The following is a 26,811-nucleotide window of genomic DNA, read 5'->3' on the forward strand; positions in this document are numbered from 1 at the left end:
CACTGGGCTTGGGTGTCTCTGGGGCTGGCTGCCCTGTTCCAGAGGGCTTTCCTCAAGGCAGGGACCTGGGAAATCAGCAACTAACTGGAAGTTAGAAGCTTCTCAGCAATTCCCCATCCCCATTTGTACAAGTGTGTGGCTCTGCCTACCTTGTCTGGCCACAGGGAGCATTGCTGCATAGCCAGATTTCCCCCATGGCAGGAAGAGGCAGCAAGTTCAGCCCTGCACAGAGCCAGGCCCTTCCTTTTGGCAAGGGTGCAGGGGTAGCATATTCACAGCTGGGTCTTTTCCAAGTTTACTTCTGGCAGTATCAGGGAGATTGATTTCCCTGTAGCTTGACAGGATCAGCAGACACAGGCACTGTGAGACTGAAACAAGGCTGACTTGACACTTGTGGAGTTTTGCACCTACTGATGCTGCTGGGTGGTGGAGCTGCAAGCCTCATAGTTCCCTTCCTCCTGAGGTATCCATCAGAACTTGCTCATTCCCTGTAAAAAGGAAAGATGTCTTCAGAGCACCTGATGCTAACAGCCACTCTCAGGGCTGGACTGGCAACAGGGAGTTAAATCCAATAGCCTCTCTTAGGAGCTGCTGCCAGTGGTGTTGAATCTGTTGTGTCTCAGTCCTTTGATGGCACTGGAGATGTTTGTCACCTCTGTTGAACATGCTGGCTAGGGAAAAGGGCTCTTTGGTGGCCTCAGGCAATGGCCACTGCTAAATGCAGCAGAAGTAGGCACAAGGGGCTATGTGTTGGGGCGTTACATGCTGGAGGTGGTTCTCCCTAATCTCCAGCGGGCTGTAATTAGCTCCTGTCCTCCTCTGCAAGCTCATGCATCTCTCTTGCTCTGCATCTTGTGACAATGAGTCTCGCCTGCTCTCATTTAGAAAGGCAGAACATAGACCCTCAGCTGCCTTTGCGGGGAGCAGAGAGGTGAGAGCCATGAAGCAAAGCCAGGGAGGGATGGCTGTGGGCAAGGTGCTGTGTTGGGAAAGGTTTGCTGAGTGTGCATTTTTTCCAAGATCTGCTTGTTGAGGCTTTCATCAATCCCAGATGCACAGTGCTGACAAGACGGCTTGAAACCTACTCAGCAAGACTTCTCTTTGTTGTATGTGTGCAGGTAGCCTGTGTGCAGAGGGCACAAACAGCATCTGCCAAGACCACACCTGACTGAGGGCAGGTTTTAAGCAAGTCCAGCCTGGTCCTCTGCACCCTGGCCTGCCGTGGCCTCAGCAGCCGAGCAGAAGGCAGCAGGCTGGTGCAGATGGTCTCTTGGCTTGGTAGGTCCATGGTGCTGTGTGAGCAGCTGTGGATTGCCTGAGCCTGCCCAGTGATGAGAGCCTGAGGGGTTATGGACACAACCACCTCGTGTGTGTGTGCAGGGAGAGGTGGGTCTCTGGTGCAGCCTTGCCCATGGAAAATCAGCCCCTGTGCACCCCGGCAAGGACCCCTGCCTTGGCACTGCCAGTGCAAGCCCTTCTTCTGCAGTTCCTGTGGGTAGCAGGCTGCAGAGGAGGAGTTTATTGACAAGGAATGGAACTGCTGGCAGCCCAGGCTTGCATTATAAATGCAAGCAGTCAACTGGGGCCAGGAGAGCGACAGGCATAATGGGGAAGAGAAATTGCTCTTGGAAAGCTTCTAGTTGGCTTATATGAGGAGTTAACCATTTGGAAACAGAAGATTGTATAGTACTTATGCACAGGTACTTTATTTGCTCACAGAGGCCGCATTCTTGCTGGATATTGTTAATTTTCTGTTTCCTATAAAGATCTTAATTGCAGTCCTGTGACAACAGAGAGCTAGGGACATTGCCCCAGCAAAATACATCCCCCCACCTCTAATGCCTGTGATCCTTTTATTAAACCTTCCTGGCATCTGCCTCAGGCTGATAGCAGGTGACTAGAACCTCCTGCTGCTGAGAAGACATGAGGGTTTAGGAAGAACCACTGAATGGGACGGAGTGTCCAGACCAGCTGCTGTTGGCTCTGTTCCTAATATGATCCCCACAGACGATGCTGGGGTATTTGGCAGCTTCCTGGAAGCAGCTGGATTCTTTCTTTCCCTTTCTGCATGATTTATTGCGAGCTAATCCTATAACTGTCACCATTTTCCATCACTTGATTAGAGGTTCCCTGGCTGATCCTTGACTCAAGTTGACTAAATGGGAATAAGAAGACCTTCCTTGGAAAACAGAGCCTGAGCCATTCCCACCTCTGGGGAGGAGGGAGCTACACAGCCAAGGGCCAGCTGTGCCAGCCCCCGTGCCCGGGTATGGGGTGATGGTCCAAGAGGTATCATTGATGAAAAATGAAGAAAAATTATCTTTAGAAATGTAAAGGCAAAGTAATCTGTGTGAGAAAGCGGGAGTCAAGAGAGAAAAGAGCTTTACTGAGGCTTTATAGAAAACAAGGAGTTTCCTTATGTAATTTTAATATCTTCCTAATAGAAATGGCAATAGCTTCTTCCTAAGGAAACCTCCCAGGATCTTGAACATCAAGAGTAATGCTCAAGTGGTTTTAAATCATGTCCAGAAGCCAGATCTCTGAATCACAGTCACTTCTTGAACCAATGGCTGCCAGTCCCTGCATTGGCTTGCATACAGCCAGCACTCCCTAAACAGTAGTCATCTGGCTGAAGCATGGACAGACCAGGGATTTCAGGTTTCAGAAATCTCTTCCAGGCAGTTAAAGGCTGAGCAGCCTCCTGTTAAGGGGGAAAAAAAAAGGCAAAAAAATAAAGTTAGAAAGATAATTATTTTCCTGCCCAGTGTGTGTGACGCAGTAGAAATCTAAACTTGTGCAGGATGTTCATACCCTATCTCATGTCAGGAGTTTAATGTTCTTTTTGTAGCAGCTTAAAAAAACATCCATCTGATGACACCCCCTCAAACCTCGCAGCCACCTCTGTGGCTGCTGTCTGAGCTGTGGTGTACAGCAGATGGAAGCAGAGTTGGCTGCAAATCATCAGCTCTGAATGGTCTCTCAGCCTCTGTTAACTGCAGAATGCTGAATGTGCACGGCAAATATGAAGCTCTGTGGGATGGGTTTGTTGGCCAGGCACGTGGAGCAAAACACACACGAATGACTCCATTGTCTCTTTTGCCAGGCAAGTGCTCCAGCAGCCTGCTGGGAAGTGCCCCTCTGAAGGGCACTGGTGGGGGATGCAGGGTCACACTGGTTTTGCTCATCTGGGAGTGTTTGCACGCCTCACATGGTGAAAAGTCAGCTCCATTGCTTCCAGTTCCTGCTAAACCTGTAAGAGCATTAATAGAAGTGGCCAGTGAAGATTATATTGCCAACAATGCTTGCTGTGTTTCTTTTGAGCACTTTCAGCAGAGATCCCTCTTTTTTAGTGGTTTGGAGAAATATCCAAATGGTTCTGAACATTGGACTGCTGCCTCCCTCCCATCCCACATCCCACATGGTGCTGAATAGGACACGCAGGCTGTGGTGCAGCAGGGGTTGATCTCACCCAGTGTCCTGTTTCCAGCCGTGAACTGTGCCAAAGGCGTGGCAGACCGTGAGGAGTGAGAATGGAGAAGTTGTCCCTTGGAGAAATGTTTTCTGGATCCTTTCAAGGGAGGAGGGACTGTTGATGTGAAATAGGTCTAATTGTCACGTTTCTGTAGTAGTGGCAATACCAGCCCCATGTGTGACCTGTCACAAGGCTCACTTTGGATGTGATTCTTGGCAAGGATCTTGGTCAGGACATGTTCAAGCTAGGAGAGAAGATACTGAAAAGTTGGTGACAAGATGGACAGTCCAGACTGTGTCTGGGAAGGAGGTCAGGTCAGCTGTGAGGCTGCTGCCTGTCACACCAGCTGGTCAGGAGGCGTCTGTCACCATTCTTGGCACACGGGCATTGCCTGCCCTACAAAGGTTGCCACAGCACTTGAGAGGCTGGGCTGAGGAATTTTCCAATGAAAGCCAATGTGGTTGAGTTGAGCTGGATCCAGACAAACCTGAAGTCTGGTGGCACTTGGTGCCAGTGGCACATTGTGCTGGAGGCCAGTGCCCCATGTCTGCCATCTGCAGTTTTATTGCATCTGGTGTGAGCCACTGAGCATAGAAATGGTTATGGGTAGGTGACAGTCGTGAACAAGGGACGCTGCAACCCCACATCAAGGAAGCAGGGAACATCCATCTGCTTTTTTCAGGCTGGAAACCATGTGAGAGCATTTAATATGCCCGAGGCTCCTGGGCTGTCCATATGCCTGTCTACCCTCAGATTTCTGTGTGAGGTCTCTGTGCTGTGAGTAATTTGCACTATGTGAGTGGGATAAGTGCCCCAATATCAGACAGAGCAGTGATGCAGCTCTACTGCTTCTCCATCCCCCTATGCAGCATGCCAGAGGCACTCCAGCCCTATGAGCCCCAGGTACAGGGATGCAGGCAGTGGATTACTGTGCACAGATGTCAGGGATCTTATGCACAGGTGGAGGCAGGAGTGCTTGGATTTTTGGTCCTGCTACAGTTCCCTGGGGCCATGTGTTTCCACCCCCAAACATTCACCACAACCACTGCTGCTTCTGGCAGGCCTGACTGTTCCCTGTCTGGCTGGAACGAGAGCAGGACATGTACTCACCTCTCTGCATGGCTCTTCCCATCCATGACTTTCCATAGAGAATAGCTTAGGACCTTCATCCACACCCTGCATTGACATTTCCTGGAGGCAGCACTCCCCTTGTGCCTCTCTTGCCCATGGACTGCTGCCTTCCAGCCAGCAGGGCACATCCCTGGAGGAGCGAATGACTTTTCCTGTTAAAGGCGGTGCGGTCCGTCGAGTTATCCCATGTAAAACAGTGATTCATTGTCCCCTTTTGGAGTGTGTTTCTTGGCTAGAGGAAGAATGTCCTCAGTGCCAGGGAACCTGGCAGCCGTTACTACCCAGTTGTGCCACACAGCCCTGGGACTCTGAAGAAGCTGCAAGGGGGTGATTGCTGAAAACAAAGGTATTATTTTTAGGATGTGACACCTCCTTTCACCTGCTTCCCAGAGGAAGTAATCTTGGACATCTTGCCCATGCACATCTTGTGATGGTGAGCTCTGGGGATCTCAAATACCTCCACATCTCTGTGTGTGTAGGAACTGTGTGGTTTGGGGCAGAAAATGTTGCAGAAGGGTTTGTCCCAGGGGATAGTAGCTATTTAGCATATGCATTTGGTGGAAAGAGTTTGGAAAATCTCCCTTTCCCTCTTGGCTAAGAGGTTTGTACAGCTGGACCTCCTCAGAAGTGAGCTGTGTCACCTCACTGCCCGTGGAGCCTTTTCTGAGGAACATGGCTGGGAAGGAGTTATTGGGGGTGCTTCATCAGCAGAGATGTGGGGTGAAAATTGGTTCAGGGGATGGGGTGCCCTGTCACCCTTCTGGAGCCATCTGTGGCTGCTTGGAGTAGGCCTTAAGTAGCTTCCCAGAAAAACAAGAGTCATTTAGGGAAAAAGGGAGAGATTTTCAGGGAAGGAAGGTCTGCATGATAGAGGCTGGTAGGACCCCTCCATTGTCTCCACAGCAATGGGATATGTTTTAGCCAGGTACTGGAGAAGAGGAAGATGGTGGACCATTGTGCAGCCTTCATCCCTCTTCTGCATCCCTCAATCATCTTGCCCTGAAATGGTACTTTACTATGGTGGCTAAAACATCACTTCTAAGTGACCCCAAGTGCCTGTGGTGCTGCGAAACCACCTTCTCCCATATGCAAACATGTGCAGGTTCACCCATCCAAGCTGATGGGAGAGATGATTTGTCTTTCCCTGCTGCAGCTCATTGTGCCTGTTGTACGTGGGCTGGTTCTCTGTGTAAACCTCCTCACGTGCACGTCCTGTCTTGCCCCACTCAGGTTTGCCCCGAGCTGCTTTGCTTGTGGTTTTTCCCTTAGCTTTGTGGGTAACCTCCTCCCAACACACCTCTGTTTAGTTCTCCACAGTTTCTAAGTGCTGGGAGGTGAGGAGAGGTGGGGAAGGGGGGGTTAATTACTTGGTTTGGCTGTTTCAAAAGTTCTAGGGGGGGATGGGAGAAAATGTGCAGCGCTGGGAAAAAAGCCTGAGCTAAGCTTTCAAGCATCCCCATGCTGCTGGGACTCAATTCTGTCTGATCCAGCCAAGTTCAAGTCACTTGGTTTAATTTCTGCTGAATGAAACATCGTTAAGTCAGGACCATGTGAACCACCAAAGGGGGCCTTCTGCTTTCCCATGGGTAGCAGTCCCCTCAGGCTGGGCAGATGGTACCAGGGTCTCTCTGGGCACAATCCTGCATTTGGCTGATTCAGCAGGGCCTTTAAACAAGGATGTGCTGGACCAGCTGAACCAAAACATCCAGTGATCTGTTGCTCAGCCCTAAAGTGATCAGATCTGTGGTTTCCAGCCCACTGTGTCATGTGGGTGCCATTTGGAAAGTGCCTTATACAAACTCATAGCAGCAGTCTTGTAGTGGTAAGAGAAATTAAATACCCTTTGTTAAGCCCTCTGATTGACAAGCAGGTGAGCTTTAGGCTTATATGTATGTTTTGCTCCCCAACCCTGTGAGAACAGACATATTTTGGTTGTCTGTGCTTCTGGGGACTGTCCTTGTGAGAGGTGACATCTGGCTGGAGATGGGGCTTTGCCATGGGTTATAATCAGGCCGACAACATCGAGGTAGTGGCTGTGCTTGAAAATATAGAGTTGTATAACACAAACACGAGCTACCTGAGGCAGTTTCTTATCCTGAGAGTTCGGAAGCAGTGCTGGTGAAAAGACACTTATCCAGTGATTTCAGAGGGACAGCTGAGCTTCCCGGTGCCATGCCAGTGCCTGAGGGTTGTGGCTCAGCTGGTGACATGGAGGAATGCCACTAAATCATGTGATGGATAGTTTTGCAGGGCACAGGGATGTGCCTACCTGCTGATCTGCTCAAGGAAGCAGAATCCCAAAGGTGACAGTCCTGCCCTTCTGATAAGCTACATTAGCCTGGTCGTGTTATCTGGGAAGGACCTGCTCCAGGACACTTGCAGGGGTATAACCAGCTACAGACCTTGGGTTCCCCTTGGAGGTCCTGGAGCTCTCACTGCTCGTTCCTCCAGGGAGAGTTGTACAGGATCAGGGCCTTAATTGGGTCCTGGTGTGAATGCATGGGCTCCTGTGCAGTTCTTTCAGCCAATCATAGCTAGTCAGCTCAGTGGTGTCCTGCCCCTTGCTCTGCTCTAATGTCTGAAAACACTCTGGAGCAAGTGAGGTGAAGGTCCCTGCTGCTCCCCAGGATGCTCCAGGTTGTCAGTCTGCTGTAAGGCAACAGGAGGAGCTGGCAGGGGAAAGGTCTGATGGAGAATGGAGAATTATTCCCTTTCCCTAACAAGTGAGCCGAGACAGACATCTCCAACAGACTCTGTGCCGCCTCTACCTCAGCAGAGAGTCATGCAGAGCAGCCAGCCCTCACTGAGGCTTGGCCTGCAGAGCTGAGGGTGGGCTGTCAGGAACAGCCTGGATTATATATTGCTGGCTTGTTCATCAGCCAGGAAAATACTGGAGGCAGCCAGCGGTGGGTCTGCCTGTGACCACACCATACAGGGCTGTGTTAGGTGGCAACCTGTTACCTGTGTCCACATAACCTCCTGCACAGGAGAGCCACCCACTGCTCCCTTGCTGATGGGAACAGGTGATTCCCTGTGCTTGTGCTGAGCTTCTGCAAGAGGACATTGTCATGAGGCACAACACACTGAACAAGCCATAACTGGAGAGAAAAACACCGTGACAAGAGGAGCAAAGGTGGGAAGGGCCACAGAGGCATTTCCTGAGTTGCAGAGAATGTTGGTCTGGAACAAGAAATGCATGTTTGTATTGTAAATGTTAGAGTTACATAGTTTGTGAGTTGATGCCAGCTCCCCTCCATCACTCCTCCTGCTCACCATTTGCTGGCACAGCCCCAAGATGAACAAAAGAGGTCAAGCACAGTGATTGCTCCAAAGGGATCTGTTCACTGCCATGTGGAAGCTGTGCAAGGTGGGGGCTGTCACAGGTTGATATCTGAGCTTTCCTCTTCTTGGGAAGCAGTACTTTGCATGGGAGAGGCAGGGGGAAAAGACCAGAAAACATCTCTTCTGGTTGTTCTCTGCAGGGCTGGTTACTTCTTGCTATTGCTTGTGCTTGTCTGAATATTGCTGTTCCCCATAACATGTTCTCTCTCCCCAAAATTCTTACTCGTGTATGTGCTCTGCTGCCAATTTGCCTGCCAGAATGGGGCATGGATGCTGCCCACTACCTCTGAGCATTCTGGGTGCAAACACCTGGATGAGCCTTTGCACTTACACCTCCTTACACTTGCAGCTCCCCAGTGGAGGTGTTTGTGTCTGAATTCACAAAGCTGAAGGATGCATTTAAGCAAATTGATCATGTGGCTCTGTTAGATTTCTTTTCCTTTCTTAAGCATTTTAATTCAGCTTCTTTTGTCTGTATCCTTGACTTTCTAAATGCTGTAAGAATCAGCAGCCACGAGAATCTAAGGAGATTTGATTGCCTCTTTGAAGCCAAAAATTTGATTTGATTTTGGAGCCAAAAATTTCCATTTCCAAATCAAAACCTCTGAGTAAGAATTAAAATAGGAATGAGCTTTCGTTTTAATTCCCGGAGGTTCTCCCTTAACTCTGTGAATGTCAAAATTACCACAGTTCTTCACAACCAAGTGTAGCATGTGAGAAAGCAAATAGTCACTTATTTGGTCATCTTTTACACAAAGAGAGGTCACTGCTTTCCCCAGCGTTAAGCCAGTGTATCTGGAGTTCTCTGTGGAATCTCTGTGTTTGGATTCCCACATCACCCTTGTTTTAAGAAGTATCTTTCTTTAAAAAAAACCCAAAACAACAACAACAAAACCAACAAACAACAATCAGACCTTGCGCTTAGGTAGAAATTAAGGAAATATGTTCTCCACCATTAGGAGCCCAAGCGTAAAAGCCAGACCTTCCTAGAATTAGACTGCTTTCTTGAGATAGCACTGTTTGACCCAATAGCTCTGATTCTTTCCAAGCAGGACTTTTCACGTGGACCATTGGCCACTGCCCAGGAATGTGGTTCCATGTGGGATTTCTTGGCTGCCGTGCCCTGGAACCATCCTCCTGCAGTTGTTGTGTCCAGCTGCATGTCCCAGGCTTTGCTATCAAAGCAGGAGGGAAAACTGAGCTCAGACTGAAGGAACTGTCTGGATCTATCACTGCTGCTGCCAAGCTCTATTTTCTTTTTCCTTCTCTTTTTTTTTTTTTTTGTTCTGCTTGGATGTTAAAATCGAAAATTGGACAGATTCAGCAACTTGGGTTTGGCTTCAACTAACAGTCACAATATCCTCTCATAAATTAGATGGCAGGATCCTTCTCTGTGTCTCTTGGGTGCATTATTTTAATAGTGAGGAGTCTCTTCATGAAGCAGGGCTGAGTTTCTGCAGTCAGGAATGAGTGAGCCATCACTGCTGTGACTGAAGCACTCGCTCATTGCCTGAAACAGGTGCTGGAGAGGAGTTAGCAAGGTCTGGAGAAGCTCACTGCTATACCCACAAAGAGATTCAGGTCCTAATTTCTGGCTCTTCTAGTGACTGACTTAAAGCAAGTGCTGAACCCTTTACATCACAGACCTCTGGGTGTTGTTTCCCTTTCTGATAAAAAGGGGTAATATAGTAATTTTTTTCCCACTGTAAACTCTTCCTTCTCCCAGGAATGCAGTTCAGCTGCACACATGCCCTGTGTTCTAGGCAGACAGTTCCCATCACCAGTATCTTTTCCTATATTCTGTTCAGAATTCATAAATAATAGCACCTCCTCTGAGGTTGGAGTGTTTTTCTGGTCTGAGAGAGAACATCCCCTTCCAAGAGGGTCTGCCCTGAGAACTGAGTCTTCCTGCAGAACAAAGAAGCACCTACCCCACTCACCCGTTGGCAGTCGCAGGCTGTAATTAACACTGATCATTTCATGCACCACAATTATTTTTTCTGGTTTTTTAGGTTTTGCACAGACACAACAGGAAGTGAAGCTGGGGCTGTGAGACAGCAGCGGGAGGCAACGGTGGGGTCAGGATTAGCTCCTCAGGGCCTCTGGGGTGCCTGCTCATGTGTAAGCACATGTGCTGTCTCTTCACTTCCCTTGGCTGGAGACCACTGAATCTCCTCCAGGTTTTAACCCTCTCCAGTGTTTTGTATTGGAGACCACAAGTGGAGTTTTTGGCTCCTCATGGCCCTGGGGTCCAGCCTGGAAAATGCCTGAAATCTTCATCCTCCAGCCCAAAATGAGTTGGGATGCCTCCTTGTTTTGTCTCGGCCACTGGGTCCCTCTGGTCTGAGTTTTCCAAACCTATTCCTATCTGACACTTGAGTAAGTGGGCAGGAAGATGTCCTGCATGTGAAACACCTCCCACTACTCTCTGCTGGCCTGTTCCCAGGGTATAATCACATCCCATCTCAGCTCATACACACATCTAGCCCTTGCAGCCTCTCATGGGGCAGCAAGTCCTGGGATCACCTGGCACCTTTTCAGCAGCTTTGGATCTGCCTTTGTCCCAGGAGAGCAGAGCTGGCAGTGCACAGCAGGTGGGGGTCACCAATGCTATGGATAATAGTATTCATGCTTTTTTTGCTATGGCAAATACCTCACCTGATATGTTTCAGGACTTCATTTGCCTTTTTTTATGACTGTCACACTGGCAGCTGATAGCCCAGAACTAATGCATCTGGGACCTCCTGCCACTTCCAGCAGTGAAGTAGAAGACATAGCTGAATTCCAACATTGTGAAATTAAATCCTGTTAAATTTCCACTCCCCTGGTCCAGGATGAACTTTCCCTGTTGGTGTTTCAGTCTCTCCCTGCCATGGCAACCTTTCTCAACACTTTGTCTGTCATCAGTATCTTTCTATTTTTGTGTCAAGTCCTTCCCAAAGTATTAATCCCAAAGCCAATCTGGGAGATATTTTACTAGAAATCTGCCCAGTATTTCTCATTTAAGTGCCACCTGCTTTCTAGTTGCTCATGTCCTTTACAGTTCTCCTTTTAAACTTCATCTTCCACTGAAGTGCTTGTTTCCTGTGATGTGTCTTATCTCATGTACTATGTTTATCTGGGTGAAGATCTGACACATAGGCTTGATCTACAGAAATGGCTTATTTTATTCACAGGCGAGGTTGCCTGGGTATGAGCTGTGCTTGGTAAGTGCCATGTTTATTTATTTTTCAGTTGCACCCACATCTTCTATTTGTTTTCTTTCCTTCAGACTGTTTTCTAAAGCCTGGGTAATGCTGATGTCAGCCTAGCAGGCTTGTCGCTGCCTGAATCCTGTCTCCTGGCCAAACTTTTCAACTCAGGCACTGGATTTGCTGTTGTGGTTGCAGAGAAAGAACCTCCCTCCTTTCTTAAGGGTCTCTGCAGCCAAAACAGCAAATTCTTTCACTGGTGCTTCCAGAAGTCTGGAGTGGGCATGATCCAGTCTTTCCCTCACCTCACACGTCTGGCTGTCTTTGTAATCAGCCAGTACACCTAAATAGTCACAGCTTTAAAATCTGTTCCCTTTTCCAGTGAGAGCTGGCAAGTCATTGAAACCTCAGATCCTGCTGCTGCGTTGATGTCACGCTGCAAGATAATAACTTCAGTTGTGATGGCACAGCACTAAAATCTGGGCTGCAGGGGGAAAGGAGGGAGGACACGTGATGCCTTTTTAAGCTCCAAGGGAAAGTCTGAAAGCACGTGTTGCACAGGAGACTCAAAAATGTGCCTTAGCTCCCTTTCAGGCTCATCTCATTCAGTGATTTCTGGTCAGGGTCTCTTAGCATGGGAATTTTGCTCTCTTGCTCTGCATCACTGCTATTCCCTTGTCTCACACTTTGAAGATGCAAAGGACAAATGTGATACTTCCTTCTGCCCGTCTCAGTGAAAAACATTTTGGATTTGCATCACAGATATGCACTGTTTTGATACTTCTTACCCAAATAGTGATCCAGCAGCTGCCAAGGGTTGATATTTTTTCCCCTTGAGAAAGTTGATATGCCTTGGCTAAGCAACGTTGCTGCTTTCAGATGCAATTGTGGCAATGCTAAATTTCCAAGCATTACCACTGCATGTGGTGGAATCTGGGAACCTCAGTAACAAGCTGTAAAGTCAGGAGAAAAGCCAGGATGTGAAGATCTTGGCAGCTCCTCCATGATGGAATATCCTGCTGTACTCAGGGCCATGGTGCCAAAATGCAGCACAAACCATTGATTTACTCGGATGATACTCCCTCCTCAACACTGTCGTTTATTTCAGTGTTCCCCGGCCTTCCCAAACTGGAGTCCCAAAATAGGGAGAAACCCCAGAATGGCAACAAGCTGTGGGATTTTTTTTTGAGTGATAAGGTGGTTGGGATGAGGCAGCCGGGGAAGTGGGGGTTTGTGTTCAGCTTAGGCCTGAGCTGTGTTTATAGAGCTGCATGATGAGGACCCAGGGTCTGGTGTCAGGGGAGGACTGGCAGAGGAGTGCATGAGCAGTGATGTTACAGGTTTCGGGGCTGAAAGATGATGAAAGACGATGAACAAGGGATGACCACATCTTGGGGTCATGGGGCAGATCTGTGTTAGATGACAAAGCTTGATTTAAGTGGGGCTGGACTCTGCTAATCACCATCTACAGCCTGCTACTGGCTCGAGAGGATCACAGCAACCCTGGCCTGCTTACCACTGTGATGGCCAGTGTAGCTCTGCCAGGTCATCCCACATGTTTTTGGGATGCTTTGGGCACAGGCAGCCTGGGCTTTTCTCTGTTCACACACACGCTGCAGCCACTCTGACCCAGCCCTGCAGAGAATGGACACTCTGGTTCCAAGGGACACACACGCACACCAACTGCTGCCCTCCCATGCACCGGTGCCTCATGGAGCTGTGCTGGGCTGCAGCTGCATCTCCCCATTGGCCGTGGGGCTTAACACTGGCTTCAAAAGTCATTGTTGTGGCCCAGCCAGGATCCCGTTTGCTTTTCTCCTTGGGACGCTGTGTGTAGTGAGAGCAGACAGTTTTTGAGGGGGGAGACTTCCTACAGTGGAGCCTTGTAAAATCCTGCCACTGGGCCAGACACTCTGAAGGGTTTGGCAGTGCCCCGGCAGGGATGGTGTCATGGCTTTGGAGTGCACAAGCCGTCAGGATGCGGTGAGTGTGGAGTGCCGGCGTCTTCCCCCTGCCAGCTCAGCACTCCAGGCCTCCTCCAGCTGCACGGGAGCAGCCTGACAGGGGATTTTTACTTTTTTTTTTCCTCTTTCCCTTTTGTTCTGGAACTCTGTGCAGCAAGAGCATAGCAGGGATCCCAGGGGGTTTGCTGCTAACCAGAGAAGATGCCTCGTTCTCTAACAGGTCTTGCGCTGGGGAAAGGCTGGAGGAAATCTATTTTGGAACATTTCTGCTGGGGCCATTGGCAAGAGTCCTGCAAGGTGCAGCAGCCACTGGCCAGGCGAGTTCCTCTGAAGAAAAGAGGACTGAAAGGTCAGAGCATGGATGTGACCTGCCCAACCTTTGCTCCCTCCCCACTGTACTGCAGATTTGCCTTTTGTTCAGCCCAAACAGCCTCCTGCTGAGCCAGTGTTCCTCCAGGGCCATGACCTGACGCTGCACCAGACACTGAAGCCTTTCCCTAGGACGTTTCCACACCCCCTTGCACAGCACCAGCACGAGCTATTTGCATTTCTAGCAGCTGTAAGTCAGCCTGAACCACCCAGGATTTGCTTCTGTCCTAGTGAGAAAGGTTCTGGTTGATGCACATGTTAATCTCGAAAACAAACACCTCTGCTTTGTTTTTACTAAATATAGGACCAGTGTCTGCTGCGGTGCAGGGCCCTGCAGACAGCCCACAGTGGGGTCACTCTCCTACATCGAACAGGAGTTTATCAGGCCCAGACAGGAAAGAGACTCAAGTTTAATGGTCTCTGCTCGCAGATTTGAGCTGCAGCAAGTTGAGTTTTCAGGGCTGATCTCATTCCCTGTCATTTGCAGAGGGCTGAGCCTGGAAACGTGAAACGAGGCCCCTCTGGGACAAGCGTCTCAGCCCAGCACTGTACGTTGGATTTTCTGCTTATCTCTCATTAGCATAGATGCCATTTCAGCCTCTTGTGGGCTAACTGATACAGGGGATTGAGGAAGAAACTGTAGCTTCTCGTTGAGTCACATCTTGATCAATCCAGTCCTGCAGGAAGTGTCATTTCCCACGGACACGCAAGCATTCAGGCACTGCTGATGAAATCTTGTGAGGTCAGGCAGTCACTTCCTCCTAATTGCAGCTCCAGGAATGAATAATCTTTAGCTTAGATCCTGGTTACTTTGTGTTTTGGAGCATTTTTCATTTAAGCAAAATACAAGCACATGAAAATGGAGATGGGATCTGGATTTTTCCTACTGGTTATTTCGGTTATACACATCCCATCTGGGGCTTGTATAACAAATTTGGTTTTGTTTGGTGATGGTCAGTGAACAAAAAGATCCAGAGCCTCAAACTGTCAGGCAAAACCCCTCTATTAGAAACCTTCATGTTGCTAGAAATGGCTCGTGTCACATGCTTTTCCCAGGAACTTGGAGGACTGGAAGAGCCTCCCAGGCCACAATCTCCTGAACAATGGTTCCTATCATCCCCTTCAGAAATAACATCTTCTTTTTCTTTTTAAAACTCATGGGTGTGATTTCTTCCGTGGAAGCCAAGTCTAGGCCTGCACAACCCCCATGGTTAGAAACCTCATGTGAAAACTATTGTGACATCCTCTGCCAACAGGGAGGGTCAGAGACGGAGCAGAGTGAGTTGTGGGACAGCTGCTTGAAGGTATTACTGCAGATGAGAACCTGTGCTCCTGCCGTGGCTGGCTCTCTGAATTAGGTTTGAGATATCCAGGCCACATGGTTCTGCTCATGCTGTGCTGGAAGCAGGTCTCTAGGGCAGCTGAAGCAGATGCTTTGTAGCCTGGAAGGTGGTTGCATCCCTACATAATTTATGAGCATGAGAGTTTGAGCAGCTGTCACCAACTGGGTGTCCAGTGCCACATTCATGCCTGGCCAGATCCAGCCTTGGGTTTGGTGCTGCTGCAAATCAACCTCTGCAATGAAACTAGCCAATCTGCAGGGCAGGGAAGGGGCAACAACTGCTTGGGTGGCTGTCTTCAGCTTCAAACACCAGAGGAGATGGTGCTGGTTTAGAAGGGAAGAAAAAAAATAAATAGCAAAAATGAACTTAAATTGATTTACTAGTCAGACAAAGCATCTGACCAATTTCTCTGTTACTGTCCATGTCTCTGAGCCTGGAAGTGCAAACTCTGAGTCTGGGGGGGCTCAGCACAGAGCTGCTAGTGTTGGATCTGCCCCTTCCCTCTGCCAAGCACAGATGCCATCTCATCCCTCACAGGGCTGTGGCAATGCTGACTGAAGTCCTGTCTCCTCCTGTGTCATTCCCTCAACAATGCAGCCGGCACACAGTGGCATTTCCCAAATGTATATGGATCAAACTGTTCCCAGTTGCTCTTGAAATTGTAACAAGATGTAATCTTTATTTATGGTCTTTTATTTGTTAAAGATTAGGTCTGGATCTTTTGAATCCTAGCTGCAGATTTTGTTAAAATGTAAGAGGGAGGGACAAGCATTGCTTGAACATCACTTTCAGAACCAGGTGGATTTGTCTCTTCTTGGGGGATGTTGCCTTATTCCAACTTGAGCATCTTCAGAGAAGGTGAGGGAAGCAGACTCTTCCAACCCCTCTGATTTTTCTCACTCCTTTTCCAGCTGCAGAAGACGGAGCTATGACATCCACCTGGCAGGGGAAGGCCGGTCGCAGCCCACTCCAGGCCCTGTATGAGAGTTACCAGGTAAGGGGAAGGGGAGATGGAGATGGTGGGGTGAAGATGGAGTGGAGTGCTGGGCACTGACCCTTTCTTTCACCCCTCTGGTGTGCAGGACGCTGTGCCATCATCAACCACCCCCAGGGTCCTCACATCTGAACCTCTGGCTGTGTCCAAAAGACAAGACCACACTGCTTTGGGCAGTAACTGTTGATACAAACCGCTCATGGCCCTTGCTGGCACTCAGGCAAATGGTTTCGTTATCAGTGGGCTGAGCCATAGGTGGGCAAACCTGGGAGATTTCACCATCTGAGGAATTCAAAGCCAACTCTGGGCTGTCATAGCAGGGAAAGAGCATCATTGCTGCCCTTTCTGAGCTAATAATTGATAGATGTGTCTGCGTTGGGTGCTGCATATATACACACACACATACGTATATGCATATATAAATATTTTTAAATATATATTTTTATGGACTCAGCCATGAGGGATTTACAATCCTGGGACATCTCAGGCCTGTTTATCAGCCTCAGTTGTGCCGGCTACATCTCCTGAAAAATTGGCAGCCTGGGCAGAGATCACTCCCCTCCCTGTGGGATTAATGGGTCCCTCCCTGTGCAAGGGTCTGCAGCAGGACAAGCCATGATCGCTGTTTGAAGCAGGGAGCACTTGCATCCCAGCTGGAATCAGGGAAGGTGTCCTGCTTGCCCTTCACAGTGGGGTTTGTGGTTGAAACTGCAAAAGGTGTTCATTTCCTTCTGCTGCGTTTCCCCTCTGGGCGGGCAGTTTTCCCCTCATGCAGCCACACTTGTCTTTGCAGAGGGATCCTCGCCCACAGCTTCCCTGCAGGAAGTCCTCCAGGAAACCACCCTCCAACCGGGGCAACAGGCTGGGCCTTGCCACATGCCCCAGCCACCAAATGTGCCCTTCATCTCCCCGTGTCCATGGGGCTGTCATCTCCAGCAGGGCATAGGGCAATGCTGGTGGTCCCTGCAGTGGGCTGCCATCCCTGTCCATCAGCACTGCCCCATGCAGGTGGAGCTGGATCTCCTCTCCAGATGTGATGCTTTGTGTTACTGTCTAGGTTGATGCTTTTATGCCTATAAGCAGCCAAAGTACATTTGCTCTCTGAAAAATGGCAAATATGGACTTCCTCGACCACGCTGCCGGCAAACCTTAATGCTGCTGGAATGTCATGGTGTTATTTCCTTAAAAGTCATGCTTAATTTCCCTGGCTTTTAAAGAGAAGGAAATGAAGGGAACAATTTTGCTCTGAAATAACTGCAAGACGTGCACTTATTCCAGTGGGCGGCTGTTGAAAAGTAGTCACATTTATTTGTTGCCATGCCTGCAGACAGTGTCTGTCTGTCTGTCTCTCTGGTCCAATAGCTTTGAATTATGCAAGTGTAGGGAAAAACACCTGAGAAAAAAATCACATTGTTAAAATGACTCTTTTTTTTAAGCCCTTGCAAAAAGAGTTTTCAGTTTTAAGAGGCTACAAGGAGGCTCCAAACAAAAGAAATTTCTATTGAAAGGTTTGGCTGTGTCACAAGACGTTGTACCATGAGAATGCCTCTTCAGCTATGGTTATCACCTCCCTAGGTGCTGTATTTTCTTCATAGCCAAGTAGCTAACAATGTCAGAGTCATATTTTGGTGGCAGTTAGCATCTGTTCGCCTGCATTTCCTCCATCTGAGCATTTTCCCTTATCATCCCCCTATTGGAAGGAGCAGGGATGGGATGCTTTCTCCTACCCCTGTCTCAGGTTACTGCCCATGCAAGTTCCTGGAGAAAGTAGTCACTAAGGTGACCTGGACAAGGTTCTTTCTTTTGTGGAAATGAGATCTAAAAGGGTCTGAGTGTGGTTCATTCCTTGCAGAAAGAGCTTTTTTCCCAGGTGTTAGAGCCTCTCTGAAGGAGACAAGTCCGCTGGATCATTCATGGGCTGGGCAGTTTGTCTCAGTATCCCAACTTCTTTAAGGAGCTTTGCAAACTCTGCCTCTCCCAGGCTCTGGTGCCTCCCAAACCAACTTACAGTCCCTCAGGGAGCAGTGAGAGCGCACCTGAACCTTAGCAAAGGGCGTGCCTAGGCAGTGACAGCTGTCAGCAGCAAGGATGTAGGGACCAAGGACACGGCCTGCCCTTGCCCTCATCTGGAGGTTGCCACGTCTCTGTGGTTGGCAGAGCTGTTTGCTGTGGCACCCTGGGACACTGACAGGACTGTCTTCACAACCCCAAAGAGGAACCCCCCGTTGTTTTGCAACATGGCAGTAATTGCACAGCATCAGAGCAAGAGCCCTGCGGGGTCAGAGCCATCCCGGGTTGGCCAGCACGTGGTGGAGCCGTTAGCGGTCATCACCCAGACAAGGCTGTTCCCAGCAATGATGAACACGAAACCTCCCAAGCCTTGTGAGCAAAACAGGGAGTGAGTGGGGAGGAGGAGGAGGGGACCTTCCTCTTCTGACTTCCTGGAAATGGTTTTCCTTCCCTAGATGTTTTAATGACATTTTGGGATTTCTGATGAAAACCGTGACAGGAAAGGTCACATCCCCAAATCTGAAGGGAGGGTTTCAGCTGGGCAGTGGTTAGGGGGCTCTGGGCTCCTCAGAAGCCAGTGCAGCAGCTACCATGCCTTGATGCAAGAGTCAAAAAGGATAAATGACCATGTCTCAATTCCTCGTCCCTGTGACAAAGGAAACTGTGACCAGGGCTAAAGCATTGGAATGGCCTGTGTAGAAAAAGTCCCTCAGTAGAAGGAACCCAAAGCCATCAGAAAGGGTCCCACCACTATCTGCAGCAGCCCCTTGCTCCTCTCCATCATGCCCTGCCACCCCACCTCACCTCCAGCTCCCCACCTACTCCCCAGGCTTGGACTGTCAGCGTTAAAGACCAATTCCCTCTCTGCCTTTCCTTGGCAGCACATCCATGCCTTTTCCATCATGCATACCTGAACGTGTGTGCCACTCTTAGGTGGGGTGTTCACAGTGAGCCCGCGGGTGTAGGTGTCAGTGCAACGCAGAAACGCCCCAGAGCAGCAGGAGGGGCCCTGTGCCAGCAAACAGGCTGCAGTGTCTGCCCCTGAGGCCGTGCATGGTGTAAGGGAGAACACCTTAGGTCAGTGCGTGTGGGAATGCTTTTAAAAGATACTCCCTTATTGACCCTCTCTGCACCACCTGTTCTTCCCTCACCCCCTTTGACTTGTATCTTCACCCAGCTCTTCATCATATTTTGTCCTCCCTTTTGCCCCCAGCCTGTCCAAGGATTAAATGCACCGAATCAAGTTGTGTTCAAAGTCAATGCTGTCCCCAAAAATCCTACATGGGTGACTGCCAAACCCAGAAAAGGGGAAGGAATGGAGACAATTGTGGGCCAAGTCTTGTGTGTAGGCCACAGTTATCTTGGGCAAACTGGTGACCATCTCTGTTGGTTTTTTTCTCCCCAGTTTGAGCAGTCGACACTGCAGGCTGTTCACCGTCAGAGACGGGAGACGTTGAACAACGTCTGCGACCGTTACACCCGCAAGCGGCGCCTCCTGCAGCGGGATGACTTGCGGCATTTGGTGGTGGATGACACGCATGGGCTGCTCTACTGCTACGTGCCCAAAGTGGCCTGCACTAACTGGAAACGGGTGATGATGGTCCTGACAGGGCAAGGCAAGTACAAGGACCCACTGGAAATCCCCGCCCACGAGGCCCATGTCCCATCCAACCTGCGCACCCTCTCCGAGTACAGCGTTTCCGAGATCAACTACCGCCTGCGCAGCTACCTCAAGTTCGTCTTCGTGCGGGAGCCCTTCGAGCGCCTGGTCTCAGCCTACCGCAACAAGTTCACCCTCACCTACAACCAGGCCTTCCACAAGCACTACGGGACCAAGATCATCCGGCGGCACCGGCAGAAGCCCAGCGACAAGGCCCTGGAGCGCGGGGACGACGTGCGCTTTGAGGAGTTCGTCTACTACCTGCTGGATCCGCGGACGCAGAAGGAGGGGCCCTTCAATGAGCACTGGGAGCGGGTGCACTCGCTCTGCCACCCCTGCATCATCCACTACGACGTGGTGGGCAAGTATGAGACCTTGGCCGAAGATGCGAACTACATCCTCCAGCTGATTGGGGCCGACACAACCGTCAAATTCCCAGCTTCATCCAAGACCACCAGGACCACGGACGACATGACGGCCCAGTTCTTCCAGGGCATTAACCCCTTCTACCAAAGGAGACTCTTTAATTTATACAAAATGGACTACTTGCTCTTCAATTACTCCATCCCCTCGTACCTCCGCATCCGATGAGACAGGGGCTGGTGGGGAGAGGTGAGGGAGAGCTGGATAACTCTCATCTTGCCACAATTCCTCTCCTCCCACCTTGTGCTCATCTCTTGGTTGACTTCTTCTCTGTACCCTTTCACTAGGGTCTGCTCCACATCCCGATGCCTTATTCATGTATGGTCTGGAGGGAGGACACCTCTCAAAACACTGAGGCTGGAGTTTTTTCTTTCCTATCCCTCCCACCCTTCAATATCTACAGGGAATGGTGGTGGGACTGGAAACTGCTGGGTAGGAGAGCTTGCCTTGGTTGGGGACTTTCTTTTAACTAAGAGACTCCTCCGTAGATCCAAGTCTTGGGAAGGCTCCTTTTTTGGGCAGGATCCCTTCAGGTCTTTCTCCTCCTTACTGGGCTGTTCAGGGGCAGACATGGTGTCTTGGGGGTCAGGGTGGAGTGTGTCAGAGACTTGCATAGAACCAGAAATAAAGCAATAATTTAATGTAACTTTTTCCTTTTGTTGAAAATTGCTCCCACCTTTCCCATTTGCCTTGTTCTCCTCCATCCTTGTCCCACTTCCCCCACCATCCCCCATTGCTGGAGAAGGCAGAGATGTGTCACTCTGACCACACATTTCTCCCTGACAATACCTGGAGGGCTTTTTTGTTCCTCTCTACATGCTCTCAGTTTGAATACAAAATACACCAAAGAGAGTGAGAGGACATGTTTGCAGCAGGTCCACAGTGCTTTCTGCTGACTCCAAAAGCAGAAAAGTCTCTCTGTGTGTTTGTGTCTGTTTGTCTGTGTGTACGTGTGCATGTGTGTGTGTGTGTATTTGAGAAAAAATTGAGGATAAAAACGGGGAGAGAGACACCTAGAGGGAAACAACCCTTTGCCTGGCTGCCTTTGGACAACCATTCCTTGAATTAAAAAAGGGGAGGATGGGGTGAAACACAAAAGAAAATGACAAACCTAGCCCTAGGATTTTAAATTAAAACCAGTCCAAGGAGCTGTATTTCTTTAAAACCATATTTCAGTCCTCCCTCTTTTCTGTTTGGCTTTGGCTTGGTGACTGCCTTTGTAAATAAACACACTGGTAATAGATGCTTAGAGTGTGTCTGCTGGCTTGACTGCAAACACTTGACTTATTAGTGCAATACAATGGGAGGTTTTATAAAATTACAGTGCTCTCAGGCTCTTTCAAAAACAATGTTTCCATCTAACAACTTTCAGCTGTTATATCTTAACCTTTTTCCTCTCTGCCTCTGATTGGCACCTACATGCTGACACTCCCTCCTTGCTTGCTGCATTTGGAGATTGGGTTTAGCAAAGCAATGAAAAAGAAAAGTAAATGAAACTGCTGGTGATCCTGGCAGTCTGACTGATTCTCCCAATCTGGACTAAAGATCTCGCAGAAATGGCCTTTCTCATGCTGTCTTAGTATCTCCCTGCCTAGCTGAAACACAAAGCACAAAAACAGATTACATGATGCAACAAATTTCATCAGCAGCATTCAGGCTTGGAGAGCATTCCTCCTGCTTTCTCAGGAGTCTCGTGTTCCCCGCTTACTCTGCTTGGAAGAGTAATTGTTCAAGTGTCCACAAGATCTTTTCATTGCTTTTGGTCATGAATCATAATTTGGGGTCAGATGCAGAGTCACAAAGGAACGGATTTTTGGATGGATTTCTTTTTTTTTTTCTTTTCCTAAATACTGTTCCCTGCAGGTACCTCTAAAGAGCTGATGGCACAATGAGTGGCAAGGATAGATAGACTTGCTCCCTGCTGTCTGTGGGTGTTTAGGCAACATCTGGCTGTCTGGGAGCCCCTTTGGGCTCTCTTTGGTGTGAAAGTGAGGGAAGGGCAAGCTCTGGGCTTTGTTCTTTAGCCAGTTTCTAGCCTTTCCTGCAATGGTGGTGATGGGGAGATGATCCCAGCCGTGAACGACTGTTTGATCGGCAGCCTGTTCCTGGCATCCCCATCAGTCCTGACCCAGTGACCCAAACAACAGCCCAGCCACAGGTGTAGGGAGCGACTGCAGCCCTCCAGCCCCAGCCACGGGCTGCTGAAGGCAATACCCTTTAACAAAGTGTCTTCTGGGTCACGTGGGACCTTTGGAAATACCCACTTTTGGGCTTTTTCTGTAAAAAGCCGACAAACGACGTCCACAATCCAGCCCTTTAAGGTCATACCCTTGGCTTCTTCCCGGCCTGAATCTCGCTTTCCAAAGCAAAACCTGCCCGTGCAAACAGAAAAAAAAAAAAAAAAAAAAAAAAAAAGAAGCCACTTTGTGTTTGTGAAGTGAACACTTTCAGCCCGGCCTGGAGCTTTCCGGGCCTGGAAACGCTCCGACCGTGCCAAAGCCGAACAGCCGGGATTGGGACGCTCCGGAGCCGGGGGCGGGATGCTGCGGGGGCGGGATGCTGCGGCCCTCCCGGCAGGCACGGCCCGACCCCTACCCAGTCCCACCGAAAGCGCTGGAGGATGGGAGCAGGACGGAGCTAGGAGGACCCCGTGTGACCGATGATCCCAACTACAGGCGGTGTAAGTGTGCTGGGAACGATTTCTCTGAGGGATCCTGGTTGCTTGTGGCGTTTTTAACTGTTTCACTGCGTTCCTTTTTCTTTTTAGAGGAGAAAATACCAAGGAAGCCTCAGTCACTTCTGAAGCGTAGTTGGATTTCGCTTACTCCTCTACTTGAAAGTGGGAATGTGGCAATGCCTGTTGTGCCACAAGGGCATGGAATACAAGGGAATACCTGGGGTCTGCCCTCCAGGAACATGGAGCAGAGGAGTTTTCCTAGAAGGAAGAGAGTAGTCTGGTGATGAAGGGCACCAATGCACCGCTGGGATCTCAAACGTGACCAACATGCAGTCCTGTGGGATGTGTCTGTCTTAGTGGCAACGGAGCTTTGGTTCAGCTGGCCTGTGGGACTACACACGTTGTACTGTGCTGTGCTTTTGCCAAGGTTTGATGATGAGTGGAGGTGAAGACTCTTCTCAGGCAGCCTCAAGAGCAGCGAGGTGAAGACAGACCCAAACATCCCACCAGGAATGAGCTCAACTGCTGCCACCTGGAGAAGGAGCAAAGAGCAAAGCGTTAACCCAAGGGCAGCAGGGGCATTTCTATCTGTGCATGGACTTCTTTCAGTGCCCTTAAATACAAGCTTTACACTGCCAAGAAAAAAAAACAACTTGGTATTTCTGCAGGGAAATAAACCTTCCCTGTGGGACTGGTGCCCAGGTGTTACTCTCCACCGACCTCCCACATCTGGGGCCTGGCTAGGAGCAGCTGGGCTGTGGACAAGGAGGGGTTGGTCCCACAGAAAGCCAAGCAAGGATGCTAGTGGCTGCTAAAGCACTGAAAGGAGCAGAGACTGCAGAATGGGTGTGGCTGCCACTAGACACCTATCCCATAATGAGGCAGCTCATTTGCTGTGGGGCCGGGCACTGCATCACACTGACTGGGCAGTGCCATTTTCTGCCCAAGATGGAGTTCTTACATTGGCAGTGATGGGTTTGGGCAGGAGGACTGTGCTGGCAAAGGGAGAGCTGCCGTGACAGCACTGCCAGAGTCACCCCAGCTTTGCAAAGGAAGCACAAAGATTAACAGAAAAATCCAAGTTAAACACCGTGATCGCACAGGGCTCAGCCTCGGGGAAGGAATAACCTTGCAAACTCTATTTAAACCCTCCCTTCCTAATCCCCCTCATCAGCTGCCTATTAGAAATAAATAATTTAAGCAGCAAAGCATGGGCATTGCCATATGAAGTAGCATTGAGACTTCTGAGTCACAGAGTGCCTGTGTCACAGAGCCAAGATGGGGCAAGTACAGCATGGGCATGCCTGGGGGTAAGTGCCAGTCCTGGCCTTGCTGAAGTGAGGACCCCGGTAGTAATATCCCTCCACCCTCAGAAAGGCAGCTGGTACCATGGGAGTTCCCATCCTGGCCTCAGACATGCTGAAAAGCTTGGGGACAAACAACTCCGAATCAGTCAAGTTGGTCCTGGAGTTTGGCTTGGAAGCTACTGGGGAGCTCTCAGAGCACCAGGGACACAAAAGAAACAAGAATAGCCTCACTTTGGCATGTTTATGTGTGGACACCTAGGCAAGGTAAATAATGATTATACTATAATATATAATAGAATTATTGCAAATACTTGAAATATTTACAGGTGATAATACATGCATTGTATGTAATATGAATATATGTATAAAGTATGTATTACAAGAATAATTAAAGAGCATTTATTATTATATTTACATATTATATATTAAGTTATTATATTTGTATATGGTTATAATACTTAATAGGCATTTGGCATATGTCTGCATATACATATGTGTACAGCATCATATTTATTATATAAATACAGAGATGCCCCCTAGCATAAAAAAGAGAGTACCTTCCCTTCCTGCAGTGTTGAACTTTGCCACAATCCAACATGGCTTAGCAGTTGATGGAAAGTCTGCCCTTTCCTCCGAGTGCCACTGACAGCTCTGCTTGCTCCAGCCTTAGGAGCATGGTGGGCACTTTGCCTGTGCTGTGGGTATTCCATGCTATGGAGCTGCTGGCCCATCCCTCGTGGCCCATGTGAAGCTGTTGAGTTTCCCCTTCCAGTGGAACAAAATAGAGCTTCAGTAATCAGGAGGTTTCCTTCCAGAGCTTGCTGTGCACCACAGATTGGGTTGTTTACCAGCTGAAGGATTAAATAGACTTCCATTGAAAGGGAAAAAAAAATTGTGTTTTCAAGTATGTCTTGGAAGTGGCATCTCGCTTGAAGGAGGCTTTTCAGACTTGCTTGTATTTGCTGGCTGGCACTTCACTTGTCCCTGGTAAGGATGCTGCATCTCAGAGTTTCTGGAAAATTACTGTATTAGGATGGAGGCAGTGACTGGAAGCTGGGGAGGGGAGAAATATAAATGCTTTGACTATCCCTGAAAACAAACCACTGTTCCCATCTGTCTCTACAGATGGTGACAGTCCCTTCTTTGCCTGCAAAGAGAAACTGCTCTGCACCCAGGAATGGGGGAACCTCTTACTGACCTTTCTTCCCAATTCAGCTGGGATCTCCCTGAGGCCCCAACACACTGGCGCTGTGGTGGTGCATGGCAGACACCCACTCCCTCCCAAACTCCAGTGCCCTTCCTCAGCCCCTGTCCCACAACACTGACATGAACCCAAGTTTACTGGGGGACAACTAATGACTGATGGCAGGAGTGAACGTAACTGCACTGCTAATACAGTGGGAAATAAAATCAAGGGAGATTAAACAAAAAAGAAAATTGTATTTTTTCACTCCCCCCTGCTACAGACTGGATCAGTTGACTGATGGCTGCACAGGGCTCAAAAACAGCTGATCTCATTCTTCTGCCAACACTCCACATTTTCCTTTATTCCCCCTAAAGATTACATCAAGACAAGCCTTCCACTAACGTCTCACAGTATTTCAGGGGTTTCTCAGTCCAGGGCCAGCACTGAGCCCAGATGTGCAGGTCAGCAGACAAGGACTAAAGAGCAGCAAGAAAGAAGCTCTCTTCTCTCACCTCCTCCTTTTTTAAGGATGTTGCTTACTTGGGAGTTACAAGGACTAAATACAAATAGAAGTCACTGTTGGCTCAAACAGAGGTGCTGGTGACTCTGGTGGGGTGGCTCCAGGCTAGTGGGAAGCCGAGCACAGTAATGACACAGACACAGCAGCAGAGAAACCAGGCCCACCGCTGGCAATGACTTCCCTGCTGTGTTAGATTAAAGACAGAAATCACTATGAAATGTCCACACCCTGTCTGGGCTCTGCTACCCACATAGGTTTGCTCAGAAGCTGTGAATTTTGTGGAGAAAAAGGAGGGAAAGCAACCCCCTCCGCAAATCTCCTCCCCAACAAAATCACTCCAACACAACACCACAGGGAGCAAAAAATCAGGTAGGGCCTTCTGTGATGTACTGAAAGCTCTTAAAAGCTGAGGATCCTGCAGGCATTTAAGCACCAAATTTCTGCTTTTAAGGGGAGGGAAGGAGGAAGATACCTGGATAACTCAGGGGCTTCTGGCCCTGCTGGGATAGCCGGGGCAGCCGGTGTCAGAGAGCTGGAGCAGTGCTAACCAGTCACTGGAGGGGCTGGGGGCACTTTCTTAGATGAGCAGGTTCAGATGGAGTTACGTGAATGCTGATCCAGGGTTACATATAACCTTCGTTAGCAAAGGCCCTTTCTCATTTACACAGGGAAAAAAAAAGGAGGAAAGAGAAAGAGTAAACAGTCTGAACAGCCAGATAACTAGCCTCTTGCTGCCCTTAAAAAAAGGAAAAAAAAAATCCCCTTTTATTGAAGCCATTTCCTTTGGTTATATCATTTCGCTTGAGGCTGGAAGCAATTTTGAGTCTTAAGTGCACTCCCTGCACTGTGTGCACAAGCACGAGGCTGAAGCTTGGCTGCCCACCAAGGGGTACCCTGGAGAACAGCACGTCTTGCTGTGCCCTCTAATCTCCCCACATCAGCTCCAAGCCCCAGTGCTTCCTGCAACGTGGGAACCCCCCAAGCCCAGCATGGGCAAGGTGCAGCATAGGTCACCCTGACCCAGCTGAGTCCCACAAATAGGACACGGATGGCATCCATTATGTGTTCCCATCCGTGTCCTCTGTCAACGGTGACAACCAGATTAAACTGAGTTCTTCCCAGAAATCCCTGATAAAGGGATGTACCAGTAACAGGGCTTTGCTGCAAGCACCTAGAGAAGCAGCTGTGTGTTGGGCAGTGGGAATTGATGCTGGAGTGTGAC

At 49.3% G+C, this 26,811-nt stretch overlaps 1 protein-coding gene across 3 annotated transcripts in view; it reads left to right on the forward strand.

Moving 5' to 3' along the window:
* CHST13 (carbohydrate sulfotransferase 13) overlaps positions 1-20,545 on the forward strand; it is a 30,573-nt gene extending 10,028 nt beyond the window's left edge. For 2 of the 3 annotated variants that reach the window (XM_027700359.1, XM_027700360.1), the window contains exons 2-3: positions 15,724-15,806; positions 19,222-20,545. In XM_027700359.1, coding sequence (XP_027556160.1) covers positions 15,741-15,806; positions 19,222-20,067 — 912 coding nt within the window. In that variant the 5' untranslated portion in view covers positions 15,724-15,740 and the 3' untranslated portion in view covers positions 20,068-20,545. Of the gene's footprint in view, positions 1-11,626; positions 11,647-15,723; positions 15,807-19,221 lie in introns of those variants that run through there. The other variant, XM_027700361.1, reaches the window with a different exon arrangement.
* The last annotated feature ends 6,266 nt before the right edge of the window (positions 20,546-26,811 follow it).

This window comes from Neopelma chrysocephalum, unplaced genomic scaffold (assembly GCF_003984885.1).
Source record: "Neopelma chrysocephalum unplaced genomic scaffold, ASM398488v2 Primary Assembly neopelma1_147, whole genome shotgun sequence".
Lineage (NCBI taxonomy): Eukaryota > Metazoa > Chordata > Aves > Passeriformes > Pipridae > Neopelma > Neopelma chrysocephalum.